Here is a 14266-nt window from a genome sequence, read left to right as displayed (position 1 = left end):
TAAGGAAAAAAGTGATAATGAGAAAAGAGCCAACCACATTTAACTGGTTCAGGGTGCTTGCTGGGCACTGGGGTTGCAAATGTAGATAAATACAGCCTGTCATCAGGAAACTTGGCAGGGAATATGAGACTTGAATACAAATAATTACAATAAGGAGTCACAGTTCAGTGCTATGCAAGAAGTACAGAGGAAGTAGTATAGAAACAACACAGAGGAAAAGGACTATTCTGGTTTGAGAAGACAGAGATCAGGCAGATATTTTCTGTTGATGTTTGCAGTAGGTTTTGATGGAAGCTTTTAAAGAAGGGTCAGGATTTCAGGAGGGAATGATGGCAGGGAAAGGATTCCAAGAGGAGTGAAATAGGCACATAGATGTGAAAGTACAGGTTGTGTAACAGCCTGGTGTGGCTCCCTATTATGAGGGGATAAAGGGAGATACATTGATACTTAATTTAGCTGTAGATGGGGCCCAGTTAGGCTATTGCCTAACTTGGTAGTCTAGGGAGTGGTGATGGAGACCTGAAATAAGAATCAAGGAGTATGCAGAGAGAGGTATCATGTCTTACATGTGCAAGTGTATTTTCACTAGTAAAGGGAAACTAATTCCTCCTCTGCCCTTCTGCAGTTACAGGATAGAGAGTCCTACATTGGCCTTCTAGTTGGAGCCAAGTATGGGATTAGCCAAATTATCAATAGCAAACTCAACATCATGTCCACGTTGGCTGAGTTTGCCAACATCAGCCGTGTCGAGCTGACGGAAGAGTCTGAGAAAGTGAGCATGGTCAAAGTGTATCTTCAGGACGTCAAGGTAACACCCAGGGAAGAGATCTGAAATCCAGCTTCTGGAATTGGGGGCTAAATGATTTTAGGGTCGTTGGTATGAGTTTGGATATTACCAAAGTCTGATTTCCAACATTTGCTTAAGAAAATGAATTGTCCATTCTGTCCCATCAAAGGGAAAGTGGTCATCAGGGTGCTTTTTCCTGGGCAGGTCCTAAAAGGTTTTATTGTATAAACTGAGCCTGTCCATGTCCTTTCCTGATGGGTTCAGAAACTTAGATGGAAACATCAGAGGATTTTATCACATGCATGGGACCAGAAAGGCTGTCCAGGAGTTCTGAGTGGCAGCAATTAAAATGGGTAAATGATGTAGTGTACTTCCTGAGCCCCTCTGTAAGGTCCTGCACTTACCCTGCCTTCCTTTGCTCTAATACCTACGTGCTCAAGGATGGTGCTTTATTCTCATCACCCTCTCCCTCCTCCATTTGCTCTTGCTCCTTTTCTAGGTCATATCTTGAATGGGCCACATTACATGAATGAGCAGAGTGGGGTGGGTGGTTGAGATGGGGGGGCTAGGGCAGGAGTGAGGGATGGAAAGATAAGAGATACTGTGGAGATTCAGTAGGAGGAACTCACTGTGTGTGTGTGTGTGTGTGTGTGCGCGCGCGCGCGCATGCACATGCTCATTTCAAGTCTTACAGGCAAGAATACAGGACATGAGTCTGCCTGTGGACCATAGCTGTATTTGTTTGGAATCTCTCATGGGCCACACATGGCCTTATTGTCAGGCTTCAAATGATCCCTTACCACTGTATACGCTTAAGAGCTCTCTTTATCTTCAAAGGTTCTAACTTTGCTGCTGGAATCCAACAGTGCAAAAGACCTTGCCTGCCTGATTGCTGGGTACTACAGACTGTTTGTTGACCCAGTAAACTCCATTTTCCTCTGGCCAGGGAACAAACAACAGGTGCACCGCGTATCTGCTGAAGAAGGTGAGGCACCGAGGTTTGCCATAGTAGGGACAGGCCCCTTTCCTGCCCTGTAGGTAAGGGCAGCCTACAGGGAGGTGGTGAATTGAGTGGAGCAGAGATTTCCAGTGAAGTCGAAGAGAGTTGCTTCTCCGTTTACTTCCTGGTAAACAATTGATCTTCCCAAAATCTTAAATAGAGAAGATTTCTTGGTACCTGAGAGTCCCTAAAGCCATAGAACATCTCTGACTCCCTGTAGAATTTCCTAAAATCGTCTCTACAATCCACTATATTTTATCTTTATTAGCCAGCAAAAAGAGCTGCCAATTATTTGTTCAGTACAGATGACGCCCTGGCCAGGTAACTCAGTGGGTTAAATGTCGTCCTGATATTCCAAGGTGGCAGGTTCGATCCCTGGTCAGGGTACATATGAGAAGCAACCAATGAATGCATAAATAAGTAGAACAACAAATTAACGTTTCTTTCTCTCTCTCCCCCACCCCTTCCTCTCTCTCTCTCTCAAATCAATTTTTTAAAGAGTACAGATGATCTAGTTTCTCATGTACATGCATACGCTCACTTCAAGTCTTAACATACCATGCCTACGTACTCTTTTGCATTCTCTTGAATTATTACAGAAATTTTCAGCCTCACATATTTAGAAGAAGGGGGTACCTGTAGAAGGGGCTGGAAATCCTATCACACAAGGACTGGTGTGTAGTGAAGGCCAAATGAGGTGAACAGTGTTCCAGGCCAGCCCTCAGTTTCTATCAGGCTTTACTTCCTCACTGTTGATGCAGCATTTTCCCAGTGGTTTTCTGATAAATGTTTAGCAACTATCTCTGCTGTGTGGGGCGGGGGAGGGGGGCGGAAGCAAAATTTTTTTAAAAACCCTGATTAGAAGCAATTGTCTACCTTCATGGTGCAAACACTCTCACCATGGCTTATTTCAAGCTGCCAGTGTGTTATCACTGAGTGTAGAGATGGGGAGAGATGCTCCATTACACATCATTATGTAGTATTTCCTCCATGTGGCCAAAATAGACATAAATAGTCTCAAGAGCTTAGATGACAGTAAGGTAAAATAAAATTATCAGGCAGTGATGAGTTTTGGGTATTTGTTAACTATGCCTTTAACACGGTTTATAAACAAGGGATGATACCGCAGAGTCCAGTCAGGGAGACAGAGCAGAGTGGGAGCCATGCTGTCGTGGAGGCCTGATGGCGGGAGGGACTGCTTCTGCCCGGGCAGGCGGCAGTGGTCAGAGAAGATGCTCCAGAGCAGGAGGTCATTGAAATAGATCTTGAAGAACATGCTGGAGTAGGCCAGACAAAGAGGGGAGGACAGATCATGGGAAGCAGAGGGGGCAACATGGAGGTGTGACACGAAGGGCCAGGTTGTGAGCCGTGAGCAGCTCTCCGCAGTGGCTGGAGCATGGGAAGGCTGCAGCAGCAACCAGGCTGCGAAGGAGGGGTCGGGGCCATCTTGGGGGGCCTTAGCTCTTGTGGGAGACCTTAGGCTCTTCCCTGTAGGCAGGGGAAGGCACCAGAGGGTTTAAGTAGGGTGCGATGTGGATCAGAAAGAAGTTTTTAGAAAGATCGCCCTGCAGGCATATGGTGGAGGAGGGATTGGGATCCTTTCCCAAGTGCCATTAGAACCGGTGGGTCCCTGAGACCAAGCTTCGGAACGATGCCAGCCTGGCAGCCTCAGGATCTCCCTTAAAGGTGCTAAATTACAGATTCTCAGGCCCCACCGCTTAGATATTTGACCCAGTACATCAGAGGTAGGGTTGAGGAACTGTTTTTTTATTTTAAAATGATTCCCCATCTGATTTTGATCCCAGACAGGACAGAGGTGAGAGTTGGTGAGGGGTTTAGGAAACCTGGGTGGTACTGCCCAGAGCAAAGCAAAATCCAATTAAATAAATACCCACCATGTTTCTGGGAACAGATAGCTCCCCTTGGAAGGAGGGATGGAGGTGGTTCTGTCCCGATTAGGCGGTTCAGATAGATGTGGGAAAGGAGGCCTGATGTGGGGAGAGCATGCGATTTGTAATCCCATGGAACCCGTGTCAGTCACTCTAGCGTGATCTGGGCCAGTCACCCGCCTGTGCCTCAGTTTTCTAAGCTGGAAAACCGGAAGGCCAGCAGCACAAGGGCAAGAGGATAAGTAGGCGTCTGCTAGTCTCCAAATGCTGTTTTGTAACCCTCAGTGTCCCCTGTGTTGCAGGCTACGAGTCCAGGGCGTGCAGTGACTCTGAGGAGTCTTCCGAAGTGGACTGCATGCTGGAGCCCCTCTCTGACCGACACCTGCCAAAGCTGAGCCCCTGCAGACCCCTCGTTCAAGAGGAGCAGCCTCCTGGGGACAGGTGTACGCCTGACATAGCCAGGAGATGCCCGAGCACCTGCGGGGCCAGCAGCACGACAGACAGTGCCGAGTCCGAGGCGTCCGACTCAGCCAACACTGAGAGCCGAGGCTGCAGGACCAGCGGCTCGAGCGAGTCCATGGATGCCCTGGAAGAGGATGACTTGGACACCTGCTCCTCCAGCAGGTCCGGCTTCTTCCACTTTGGCTCGCTGGGCTTCCCAGAGGGTGTTGATGCCGACAACCAGGAGGAGAGGAACAGGACTGAAACCAGTGGCTTCCTCTGTCTCCTGGACCTGTCCCAAAGAGCCAACCCTCAGTCCCAGAAGACGGAGCTTTCTGAGAGTCCCGCTCCTGGGACATTCAGCTGGGGACTAGAGCTGAGCGCCCTCAGGCTGGACCCCAAGCTGTATGAGGGCAGCCAGGCCGACTACTACAGCCTGTGCTCCAGTGTCTCCCCGGCCAGTTACCTGAGTGACAGCTCAGACAGCACTGCTTCCCGGCAGGGCCAGCCGGGCTGGCCTGAGACCCAGCCCCGCTCCATGCTGGAAGCCCTGGCCCCCGCCTGTGAGGAGGGCAGCTCGGAGGAGGAATACTATGATGCAGCGGACAAGCTCACACCCCCAGACACCCTCTCAGGTGAGCCTCCCCCAGCGGGTGTACAGATGTGGCAGGCAGGGACCGAGCTTGTGGGGAAGACACTTGAGTCAAGCAGGGTCATGGTCCTCCTTTGAGGAGGCTGCCCTGGGCTCAGTGGACTAAATTACAAGCAATCATGACTTCCAGTCAGAGCTACAAAGGGAGGTTCAGAGAACTGTGGGCAAGCAGGGATGGGAGGTGTTCATGCAACAGCGGAGATCAGGGAACGCTTCCTAGAGGTGAGAAAGATGAATTTCTGAATTTACATAAACCGAATATACATATAAAGAAAAAGGTTTGATGAGAGTCCCAGCAGAAGGAAGTGGCTATGTCATTATTGACCCCAAAACTACATTAAATGAGGCCTGGAAATAAGAAGAACCTACCTGACAGGCCACTGGTGGCCCCATAAGGAACTCTGACGTAGGAAGGCAGGGGAAAGCTGTCAGTCATCTCTTGGGTTCCTCTTGCCTCCCTCCACGTATAGTGTGGGAATCTTTACATACGGGATGGCTTCCCAGCCGACCAGAAAACCTGGAAAGCCTTCCAGGACATTGTCTCTCTCTCTCTCTCTCTCTCTCTCTCTCTCTCTCTCTCTCTCTCCACGCCACAGCTCTCGTAGTTCTGTTTCAGCCCTTTCCAGCCGCTTGCTGCCCTGCAGCTGTTCCCATTGCTCATGGGAGAAAGGCCAGCTCCTCAGCAGCCCTGGAGGCCCTCTGAGGCCCTGTGTGACATGACCTCTGCTGCTTTCTCCTCCTGGGCCTGAGCCCTCTCTCTGCACGCCTGTGACACACACGCCTCCTCGCCATTCTTCAGAAGTGCTGGGCTCTTTCCCACCCGCAGCCTTTGCGCATGCGGCTCTTTCTGCCTGAAACCCTCCTCGCCCTGATCTTCGGCTGCTGATGCCCATCCATCTGTCAGTCCCCACCTGTAAATTCACTTCTTCCAGAAACTTTAACCAGACCACCAAGAGTAAGGCAGGTCTTCCCATCCCTGTCCCATCTTCCTACGGCACCCTGGGTGCTTCCTGCCTAGCACTTAGCACTGCCTGCAAGCACGTACTTGTGTGGTCCTGTGTTGCTGCTTCTCTCTCTCACGGGACCGGGAACGCCTCTGAATACAGGAGCCATGCATTTCTCAGTCATCCCTGTGTCCCAGCACGTGGTTCCTAGCAGTTGTTGCTAAGTGAATGAATGACCTCCCCGCCATCTACCCTGAGCTCATTAACTGACTGTGCCCCCAGGGGAAGGAGAAACCCATGGCTAGTTTCTGCACTGCTCCTCTAAGAACCCAGCCACCTGCCATCCCTGCCCACAACCTTGCCCTGTTGGGCTAACCATTGGGCTGGGGGCACAATGGGGACAAGAGAGTCTGTCAGTCAGGGCCTTCCTCTAGTCAAGCACATAGGTCCATACTGGACACTCCCTTTCTTATAGAAGCCAGCGTGGTCCTGGGGGGACAGGTCAGAACTGGGACTCCTGGCCCAGCTCCCTGGGGGAGCCTCTCCCTCTTTACGCCTAAGGAACATGCTTGGTCAGTGGCTGTAGGTGGCCTAGGAAGCAGCTCTAAAATGTGACTGGGCGTCAAAATCACCCAAGGGACCTGGTTTAAATACTGTAGATTCTTTGGTCCCAGCCTCCAAGATCCTGATTTAAGAGGTCTGAGAAGCAGCCGTTGGTAGTTTGTAACAAGGTGCAGCCAGGTTGGGGACACTGGTCTGAGAAGGAGAGCCCTCTGATTCTCAAGTGCTGCCAGCCTGTGAGCCTCATTCCTTCTGGCTGATTTCCAGGACTTCTTCACAAGAGTGCTTCCCTGCTCAGAAAGATCCACCCTGGTACGCACAGAACCCCTCACGCCTGTGTCTGAGAATCGTGGCCACTTTTTGTCAAAAGCAAGCTCCTCCAGAACCCTGACATATGTGGTGACAGTAACAACAATGACAGAAGCGGCTCCCTTTAGTGAACGCATGTTAGACATAGGCCTTGTGCCGGGTACTTGTTACACTTAAATCATTTGACCTGAATGGCAGCGCTGCTTGGTACTGTTGGTACCAACTGACTCAGGTTAACGTAGCACAAAGAAAAAGTGGTAACGGATGTAAGATGATAGCTTTGAAAATTGCCAGCAAAGTTGACAAACTGCTGCAGACGCAGGCAGCAACCAGGCCAGGAGGCTGGGTAGCAGGACTCCTTGTCACATTGTGAGGATACTGGGGCTATAAAGAATGAGCTCTACATTGTTTCTTTAAAAAAAAAAAATCAATGTGTTTGAGTTTGAAATTGTAGGAAATGTGTAGCTGGCTTTCAGGGTCACAAATTGGACCACTTAGCTGATGTGGACAGGACGCCTTCACTGATAGTTCCAGCAGACTGTCCCTAACAGGAGGCTGAAGTACTGTCACCAAAAGACAATGAAATGGACCTTGGGCAACCAAGACTCAAAAAATGTCTACCGCAATTATTATCCCCAACTTTCAGATGAGGTAAACAGGGAGCTCAAGATTCAACGTGCTCAAGGTTACACAGCCCAGGCAGGATTTGAACCCAGCCAATCCTGAGTCCTTAGCCCAAGCTCTCTAAGCCTCTTTGTTTTCCTGCTTTTTATGTATTTTTTTCCTTTCCTGCTTCTCAGGGCCCGGAGCTGCTTCTGCTGCAGAACCCAGTGCGACAAGCATGCAGAGTAAGGCTAGCACTTACAGCGCCAAGGACAGCCTGAAAACAGGACCAGATGGAATAGAGCCAGGCAGACGGGGAGGGGTGAAAAAGTATGCCAAGACCCTGAGAAAAAGAAGGTCTTTCCTACAGACCGACTACACCTGTCAGGTCTCATTTCCCCTGGTGCCGTCAGCCTCCCTGGAGAACGTGGACGACGTGTGCTACTACAACAGGGAGCCCTACCTGACCCTTGGTGCACCCTCCCCTACTGTGTCCTCTCTGCAGGACATGCAAGGGGAGCCCGGCCTCCTGGAGACTAAGGCCCTGGGGCTGCTGGCTCCCTTGAGGGAGGCCAAGAGCAAAAACCCAGCCTCCCGGGTCATGGAGATGGAGCCCGAGACCATGGAAACCAAATCAGTCATTGACTCTCGAGTGTCTTCTATTTCTGCCATTCGCCTCCGGATTGACCCCAATCATAAAGAGAATTCTGGGGGGGCCCTTGTGACTGCCACTGTTGCCAGTTCCCCAGCAAGCACCCCGAACTGTCCCAACCCAGGTCCATCTGGCCCAGATGCTGCTCAGACAGAGCCTTCCCAAACTTCATCTGCATTTCAAGACTCGAATGACATTGCCTCCGAAGAACTCTCCATAGAGCCCAAGAATAGCACCTCGTCCCTCTCCACTGCTGACCCGAACCCAGACCCAGTCTGCCTGACCATCACGCCAGGGCTACATCATGTCTCTCAAGGAAACACCGTAGAGCTGGGAGGAGTCCAGCTGCAAACAGGATTGGGATCCTTGTTTACAAATCATATGCAAGAAACTGCCCCCAAATACACAGAGCCTTTGTTGTCTCCTCAAGAAGGGCCCGAAAGTGGTGACTGTGGAATAAATTCAGGAGAGAAGATGGTTTCTTTCCCTACAAAGCAGGAGCAACAAGGACAACTATCTTTGGAACATGATGGGTTAGTTACAAACACAAATGGCACCAACTTACTTGATGATGAATCTGGGACGGATTCAGGTGACCCTAAGTGTGATGTGTCGAAGGCTCTTCCACAGACTACTGGTGTCAGTGCTCCAGACGGTGGAACAATAGCCTCCCTCTCCTCGGACACCCCTGTAACAGGGACTGAGCCAACCCCTCCACACTCCCCCATGGAACTCCAAGCACAAAGCACAGAAACCCTAGGCCAAGCCTGCCAGGCCCAAGCACAAAAACTATTGGCAGAGCTGGATTTAGACCCAGATTTCTTGCTTGAAAACCAGACCATTCCATCAGCCTTCTCTCTGGAGGAGGTCAAAGCAGAACCACTTAGCCGCGTGATAGGGGAAGACACAGCCCCCAGGGATACTCCTCAGCAGGTCAGTTTTAATCCAGCACCTTCTCTGCCAAACCCCCTACCCTGCCCCCAAGAGGAGCCCCAATTGGAAGATTCAAACCAATGTTCGCTATCAGAAAGCAAAGACAAAAGCCCTAGCGTTTGCCCCCCTGCTGAGAAGTCCTTCTTGTGCTTTTCCCCAGAAAGCCATCCTAAAGTCTCTGCCAGCCTCAAGATGGCCACATCTTTGGGGTTTGCGGGGCTGAATGAGACAGTGGCCCCCAGGATTGGGTTGGAGCAGTGCAGCTGCCAGTTCTCCTATGTCACATGCTTCCATGGCCTGCAGCCCGAGATAGAGGAAGAAGACAGGGACTCGGAGGCACACCCCACCGTCCCCCTCACCTCACCGCCCTCTGCAGGAAGCCGGCTTACCCTGCCCTGGAGGCCGGTCCGGGCCCACAGCTGCAGCTCCGAGCCCCTGTCGAGAAACAGCCACGTCTGGCCGGAGTACTGCTCCAGGGCTCTGAGGCAGCTGAAAGCGGCCCCCGCCAGCACCCCTGAGGGCTTCGTCCGGCTCACAGAGAGCTTGCTGGAATTACAAGACATTTTAGAAGCTTCCTGGGGGAATGGGAACAAACACCCCCCAGAGAAGTGCACTTGGCACTTTTCTGAAAGCCGGAGCCACCTCTGCATGGGCTCCCAGAAGCTCCTGTCCAGCTGTCAGCATGTGATCAGAATGGACCAGACCCCCGAGGAGATGCAGGGCGCCGTGCGCGACACCTTCCAGTACTTGGTCCAGCTGGCCGGCCTGTGCATCCAGTTCACAGACTGCAGCCGCTGCTCCGCCCGGCACAGGGAAGCAGCAGGGAACCTGAAGGACGTGGTGTACACCTACCAACAGTTTGTGGAGGCCGCCAAGCTGACCTGCGAGAGAGGCTACCATGACCTGAGCGTGAAACTCTTGGCCCGTCAGTGCACAGCCCTCACGGCTGCTGTGTTCTCTTTGACCCAGAAGTTCCGGGCATCCACTGCCCTGTGAGCGGGCTGGCTTCCCAGGCCCTCCGCCCAGCCCTGGACACTTCCCTGAGGAGTCTCTTTCATTCCTCCACCCACCCTCTCAAATGTTTACTATTTAGAATATTTAAATAAATTGCTGCTTAATCTTAGCCTGAATCAGACAGAGTAATGATAAGTCTGGGTCAAAACATTCACTCCTATCCGTTCAACATACATTCACTGAATATCCTCTCTTGGCCAGGCTACCTACTAGAAGCTTAGGATAATTTTAGACAAATAAGACAAGTTCCTCCATGGTCAGGATGCTCAGAGGTCCTTTGGGGATACAGATAGGTAGTTTACCATCAGTAAAGTGTATATTCTAAAAAGAACATACCCTGAGGGTATGAAAGGAAGAGGTCACAAACTGTCCCAAGAAGGCAGGGATGAGGAAGGAAGGTGGGGGTCACCAAAAACCACAGTCTTCTCATACCACACTTACTTGGCAATAACTTTCACAAATAGGAGTAAATATATGTGCTATCTGATAGTTTCTACCTTCACAGGTTTTGGTTTGAAACACCTGCACCAGGAGGCCTGATGATCTTGGCCGCCTCGCTGCGATAAGCATAGGTTGCCACTAGGTGGCAGTAAGTTCCTTAGCCACGTGGCTATGCTCTACAGGTGTGTGTGCTCTGTGCTTCATCTGAAATTGACTGCATCCCTAAATCTTGCACCGTATTTTTGTTTTAGTCCGGCACCCAATCCACTGAGTTATACCAGCCAGTTGTTTTAAAGAGTTAAAAGGCAAACATGAAAGCCCATAATTAGGTTTGTTTTTTTAAGGATAATATTAGCACAAAATAAATATATTTAGTACCTTTTTCACTAATCCCAGTTGAGCCAGTGAGTCCCAGTTAATCTTGGTGGGACCTTGGACAAGCTATTTAACCTCTAAGTGCTTTGGTTTTCTCTTCTGTAAAGTAGTGCCTGCTCTGTAGGGTGGAAATCTAGTAAATGCTCAATCTAGTAAATACTCAGTAAGTAATAACCCCCAGCTTTATGGCTGCTTCTTCCAGTCTGAAATTCTTCCCAGGATTTTGTTTTCAGACTTCAGGAAAACCAATTTCAAGCTACCCTTGGGATACTTTTTTGCCTTGGCTTCTCTGTCCAGGCCAAAAGTAGTTTAGACACTTACCTTAGACTCTTAGAGTTCATTCGAGGGGTCCCTGTGGCCCTCTGGTGCTTCTGAGCAGTTGTGAACTCAGTGCTGCCTCTGTGCTCCCTAACTCCTCTAGGGCTCCCTAACTCCTCTCTTTCATCCAGCAAAAGCAGGAGCAGAGATGAAAGTGTTTATTCACATATCCAAGTGCGTGCCAATCAGCAGGAAAGCAATGCCTTGGGAGAAGAGAAAAAACATCCTTCCCATTCCCTGTTACCAGTTACTTGTTAACTAGTAAACATTTAACCAGTACTTGTGCCAGGAAAAGATGTATTTTCTTAGGGGCTTGTTTCTTTTCACGGAATACTTTGAATAAAATTTTTTTTTATTTTATTTATTTTTAGAGGGGAAGGGAAGAAGAAAGGGAGAGACATCAATATGTGGTTGCCTCTTGCATACCCCCTGCTGGGGACAAGGCCCACAACCCAAGCATGTACCCTGACTGGGAATTGAACCAGCAACCCTTTGGGTCGCAGGCCAGCACTCAGTCCACTGAGCCACACCAGCTGGGGTCTACTTTGAATAAAATTTAAGCAAGGCTCTTGAACACAGAGGTGATTTCATGGCAATGAAAAATACGAACAATAGGACACTGAAATTTAAAAAATTGTATGATGTTAAAAAGGACTTGAATTCTCTTACCAGCAGAAAGCTATGAAGAGCTATATAACTTGTTTACATAAACACAATCTATATGTTTACAAGTTTAGGGAAGGAGCTCAGGACTTCAACTCAGTCGGGGCTTGAATCCCGGTAGTGTTATTACAGGCACTTATTTGGGTCTCAGGTCCTCCAACTGACAAAAAGGAAATACTAGTCTGCATTTAGTGAGAGCCTACAATGTGCCAGATGCCCTATGGACATTTTCTTACCAACACAACACCCCAAAGTAGAGTTTGTTATATAATATACATTCAGCATTGTGAGAAACAAACAATTACAGAAGGCAGGAAGAAGACTGTGAAGCCTCCAGCACACGCAATCAAATGTTTGTTTACTTCTTCCTTTTCATCCTCTCCCTTCAAATCCATGAGTTTCCTTGGGTTGCTACAGTTTGAAGCTGGTATTTTGCTCTGCAGTTTCTATGAGGAGTACTAAGTCCCAGAGGCCCTGGGAAACCCCTCATTGCCTGTGCAGATGCTAAAGTACAGGGGGAGTTATCCTGTTTAGCACTTTCTTTGAGATACACAGTCCCCTTATGTGAGATAGGCAGAGTGGAACTGCCTACTCCACAATGCAAGAGTTACTTGTTGAATGACTAAGAAACTACTAGACATTTAGATTTCTCCTTCTTTTTCCCATCCACCATAATATTGGCTGATTCATTTCTCTCTACAAATATTTATGGTATGCCATGCCAGGCAATACCTGATGCAGGATTATGGATGTAAATAATTGGGTAAGAATCCTGTTTTCAAGTATTCTTTGTCCAAGAGATAAGGTGACATGTAGAGATAGAGACCTTCAGCATAAGGCATAGCGTGCTCAGGGCCACCAAAGAGAACACATAGAATGTATGAGAGCTCAAAGAAGTCATTGTTGGGTGGAGGCAGAATAGTGATCAGAGAAGCCTTCCTGTAGGAGGCAACGTTAGTTAGAACTAGTTTGTCAAGAAGTATTTTTGAGTAGATACTGTGCATCAGGTCCTAGATTTCATAGATAGGAAGGTAAGTTTTGGGTGTGTCAAGAAAGAAGAAAAATCAGTCACTTCTTTATTCTGTCAACAGATATTTACTCTGTACTAGTACTGGGAATACAATCATCAACTTGCTAGATGTAGTCCCCTCAAGGAACTTATAACTTAACTAATAGGAAAGACACAGAAAAAAAAAGAAGAAGATGACTAACTGATAGATGATATTAAAAAAAAAAAAAGAAGAGTGCCAAGGTGGGTGAGATGACCCCATCTTACCCAGGGTGATCAGTAAAGGCCTCTCTGAAGAAATAATGTTGAACTGAAGCCTAAAGGATAGGAGCCAGCCATGGAAAAAGTGAGAGGAAAGGGAACAGTATTTGCAAAAGTCCTTGGTGTGCTTGAAGCCTTTCAAGAAGACAGGTGTGAATGGAACACAACAAGCTGGAGGAAGAGTGACAGATGAGGTTGGAGGAGCCGCCAAGAACCAGGCTGTACAAGGCCTTGGGAAGGTCAGATTTTACAGCCAAGTAGGATAGGAAGCCACTGAGGGGTTTGCAAATGAGTTGGGGGGCGGGGGAACTGGGGGAGCAAGCAGTGAGACTAGCTAGAAGGCTTTTGTTGTGGGGAAGTAGCCATGAGCTAATGGAAAGGTAAAGAAACACAAGAGCAGTGGCAGAACAGGGCGAAAGGTATTGAATATGGTTGAGTGCAAGGTGTAGGAACTGGGAGGTGTGGTGGGAGCCTCTGAAGACCGTTTGAGCCTCTTTGCAAGCTCTGCTGAGTGGGAAACCAGGGCCAGCTTCTGAGCAGAGAAGAGACAGAACTGGGTTTTAGACAAAGCCTTCTAGGGGGGAGAGGGAAGAGTGTTTAGTTTTCGCATCTAAAAAATTGCTCTAGTGTCAGATAAAGAATGGATTGGAGCATGGCTTGTGGACGGGGTGGGAGTTGCTGTGGAAACAAAAGTCCAGAGCGGGCAACGGTGTGGGGCCAAGGAGGGATCTAACAGGGCTGTGGTTTCTTGGGTGGGAGACATTTCGGGCTCATTTATGGTAGGGTCTCTCTGAAAGGCTGAGACGCTAGGACTGGAGGAATAAAGGCAAAAATGGCTGATAGTTGTTTTTTCTTTTTTATCAGGACAAGGGTTGAGCCAGTCAGTTCAGATCTCTGAGCCTCAGTTTCCCCATTGATATGTGAGGAGAAATGGAGAAGGCGGAGTGGCCAGAGGCTAGCCTCACTCCTTACCTGCTCTGGCCCAGCTATCTCCGCTGTGAGCCTGGACAGCCAGGACGGTGAAGCGGATTGTGTGCTCTGGGAAGGGCTGTGTCAGCTCGTGGGCCTTGCTGGCTGTGGCGAAGCCCAGCGGAGGACAAGGAACCTAGGCTGAGAGATGAGAAGTGGTTCAAGTCTGGTTTCAGCCCAGTTTCACAATGTCGAGTCCTTGATGGCCACTAACGCGCCTGGTCACTTGCAGCAGCCCTGTAGGTCGGCAAGCTGCTGGAATTGTAGTCCCATGCAATAGTCGGGCAAACATGCTCCGAGAAGCGCGGCAACACTTCCCGCGGACGGAGCTCCCTAGTGCCTGGGTGAGGCTCGGAAACCCAAGCCAGGTTCCGATCCCAGAACACCGAGCCGCCAGGCGAAAACTACAATTCCCAGAATGCCATTCGGAAAAAGGGAGCAGGAC

The 14266-nt window shown here is 49.4% G+C and overlaps 1 protein-coding gene across 1 annotated transcript in view; it reads left to right on the top strand.

Annotated features, from left to right (window-relative positions):
• The window catches only part of FRMPD1 (FERM and PDZ domain containing 1), a 38511-nt gene extending 28744 nt beyond the window's left edge, over positions 1-9767 (top strand). The window contains exons 12-15 of the mRNA XM_054584967.1: positions 626-808; positions 1625-1772; positions 3979-4752; positions 7384-9767. Coding sequence (XP_054440942.1) covers positions 626-808; positions 1625-1772; positions 3979-4752; positions 7384-9767 — 3489 coding nt within the window. The remainder of the gene's footprint in view (positions 1-625; positions 809-1624; positions 1773-3978; positions 4753-7383) is intronic.
• Positions 9768-14266: the final 4499 nt, after the last annotated feature.

This window comes from Pteronotus mesoamericanus, unplaced genomic scaffold (assembly GCF_021234165.1).
Source record: "Pteronotus mesoamericanus isolate MK-2021 breed Mesoamerican mustached bat unplaced genomic scaffold, CSHL_Meso_final contig_78, whole genome shotgun sequence".
Taxonomy (NCBI): Eukaryota; Metazoa; Chordata; class Mammalia; order Chiroptera; family Mormoopidae; genus Pteronotus; species Pteronotus mesoamericanus.
Note: the sequence above shows the minus strand (reverse complement) of the source record. Positions and strands in the feature narration are given on the sequence as shown.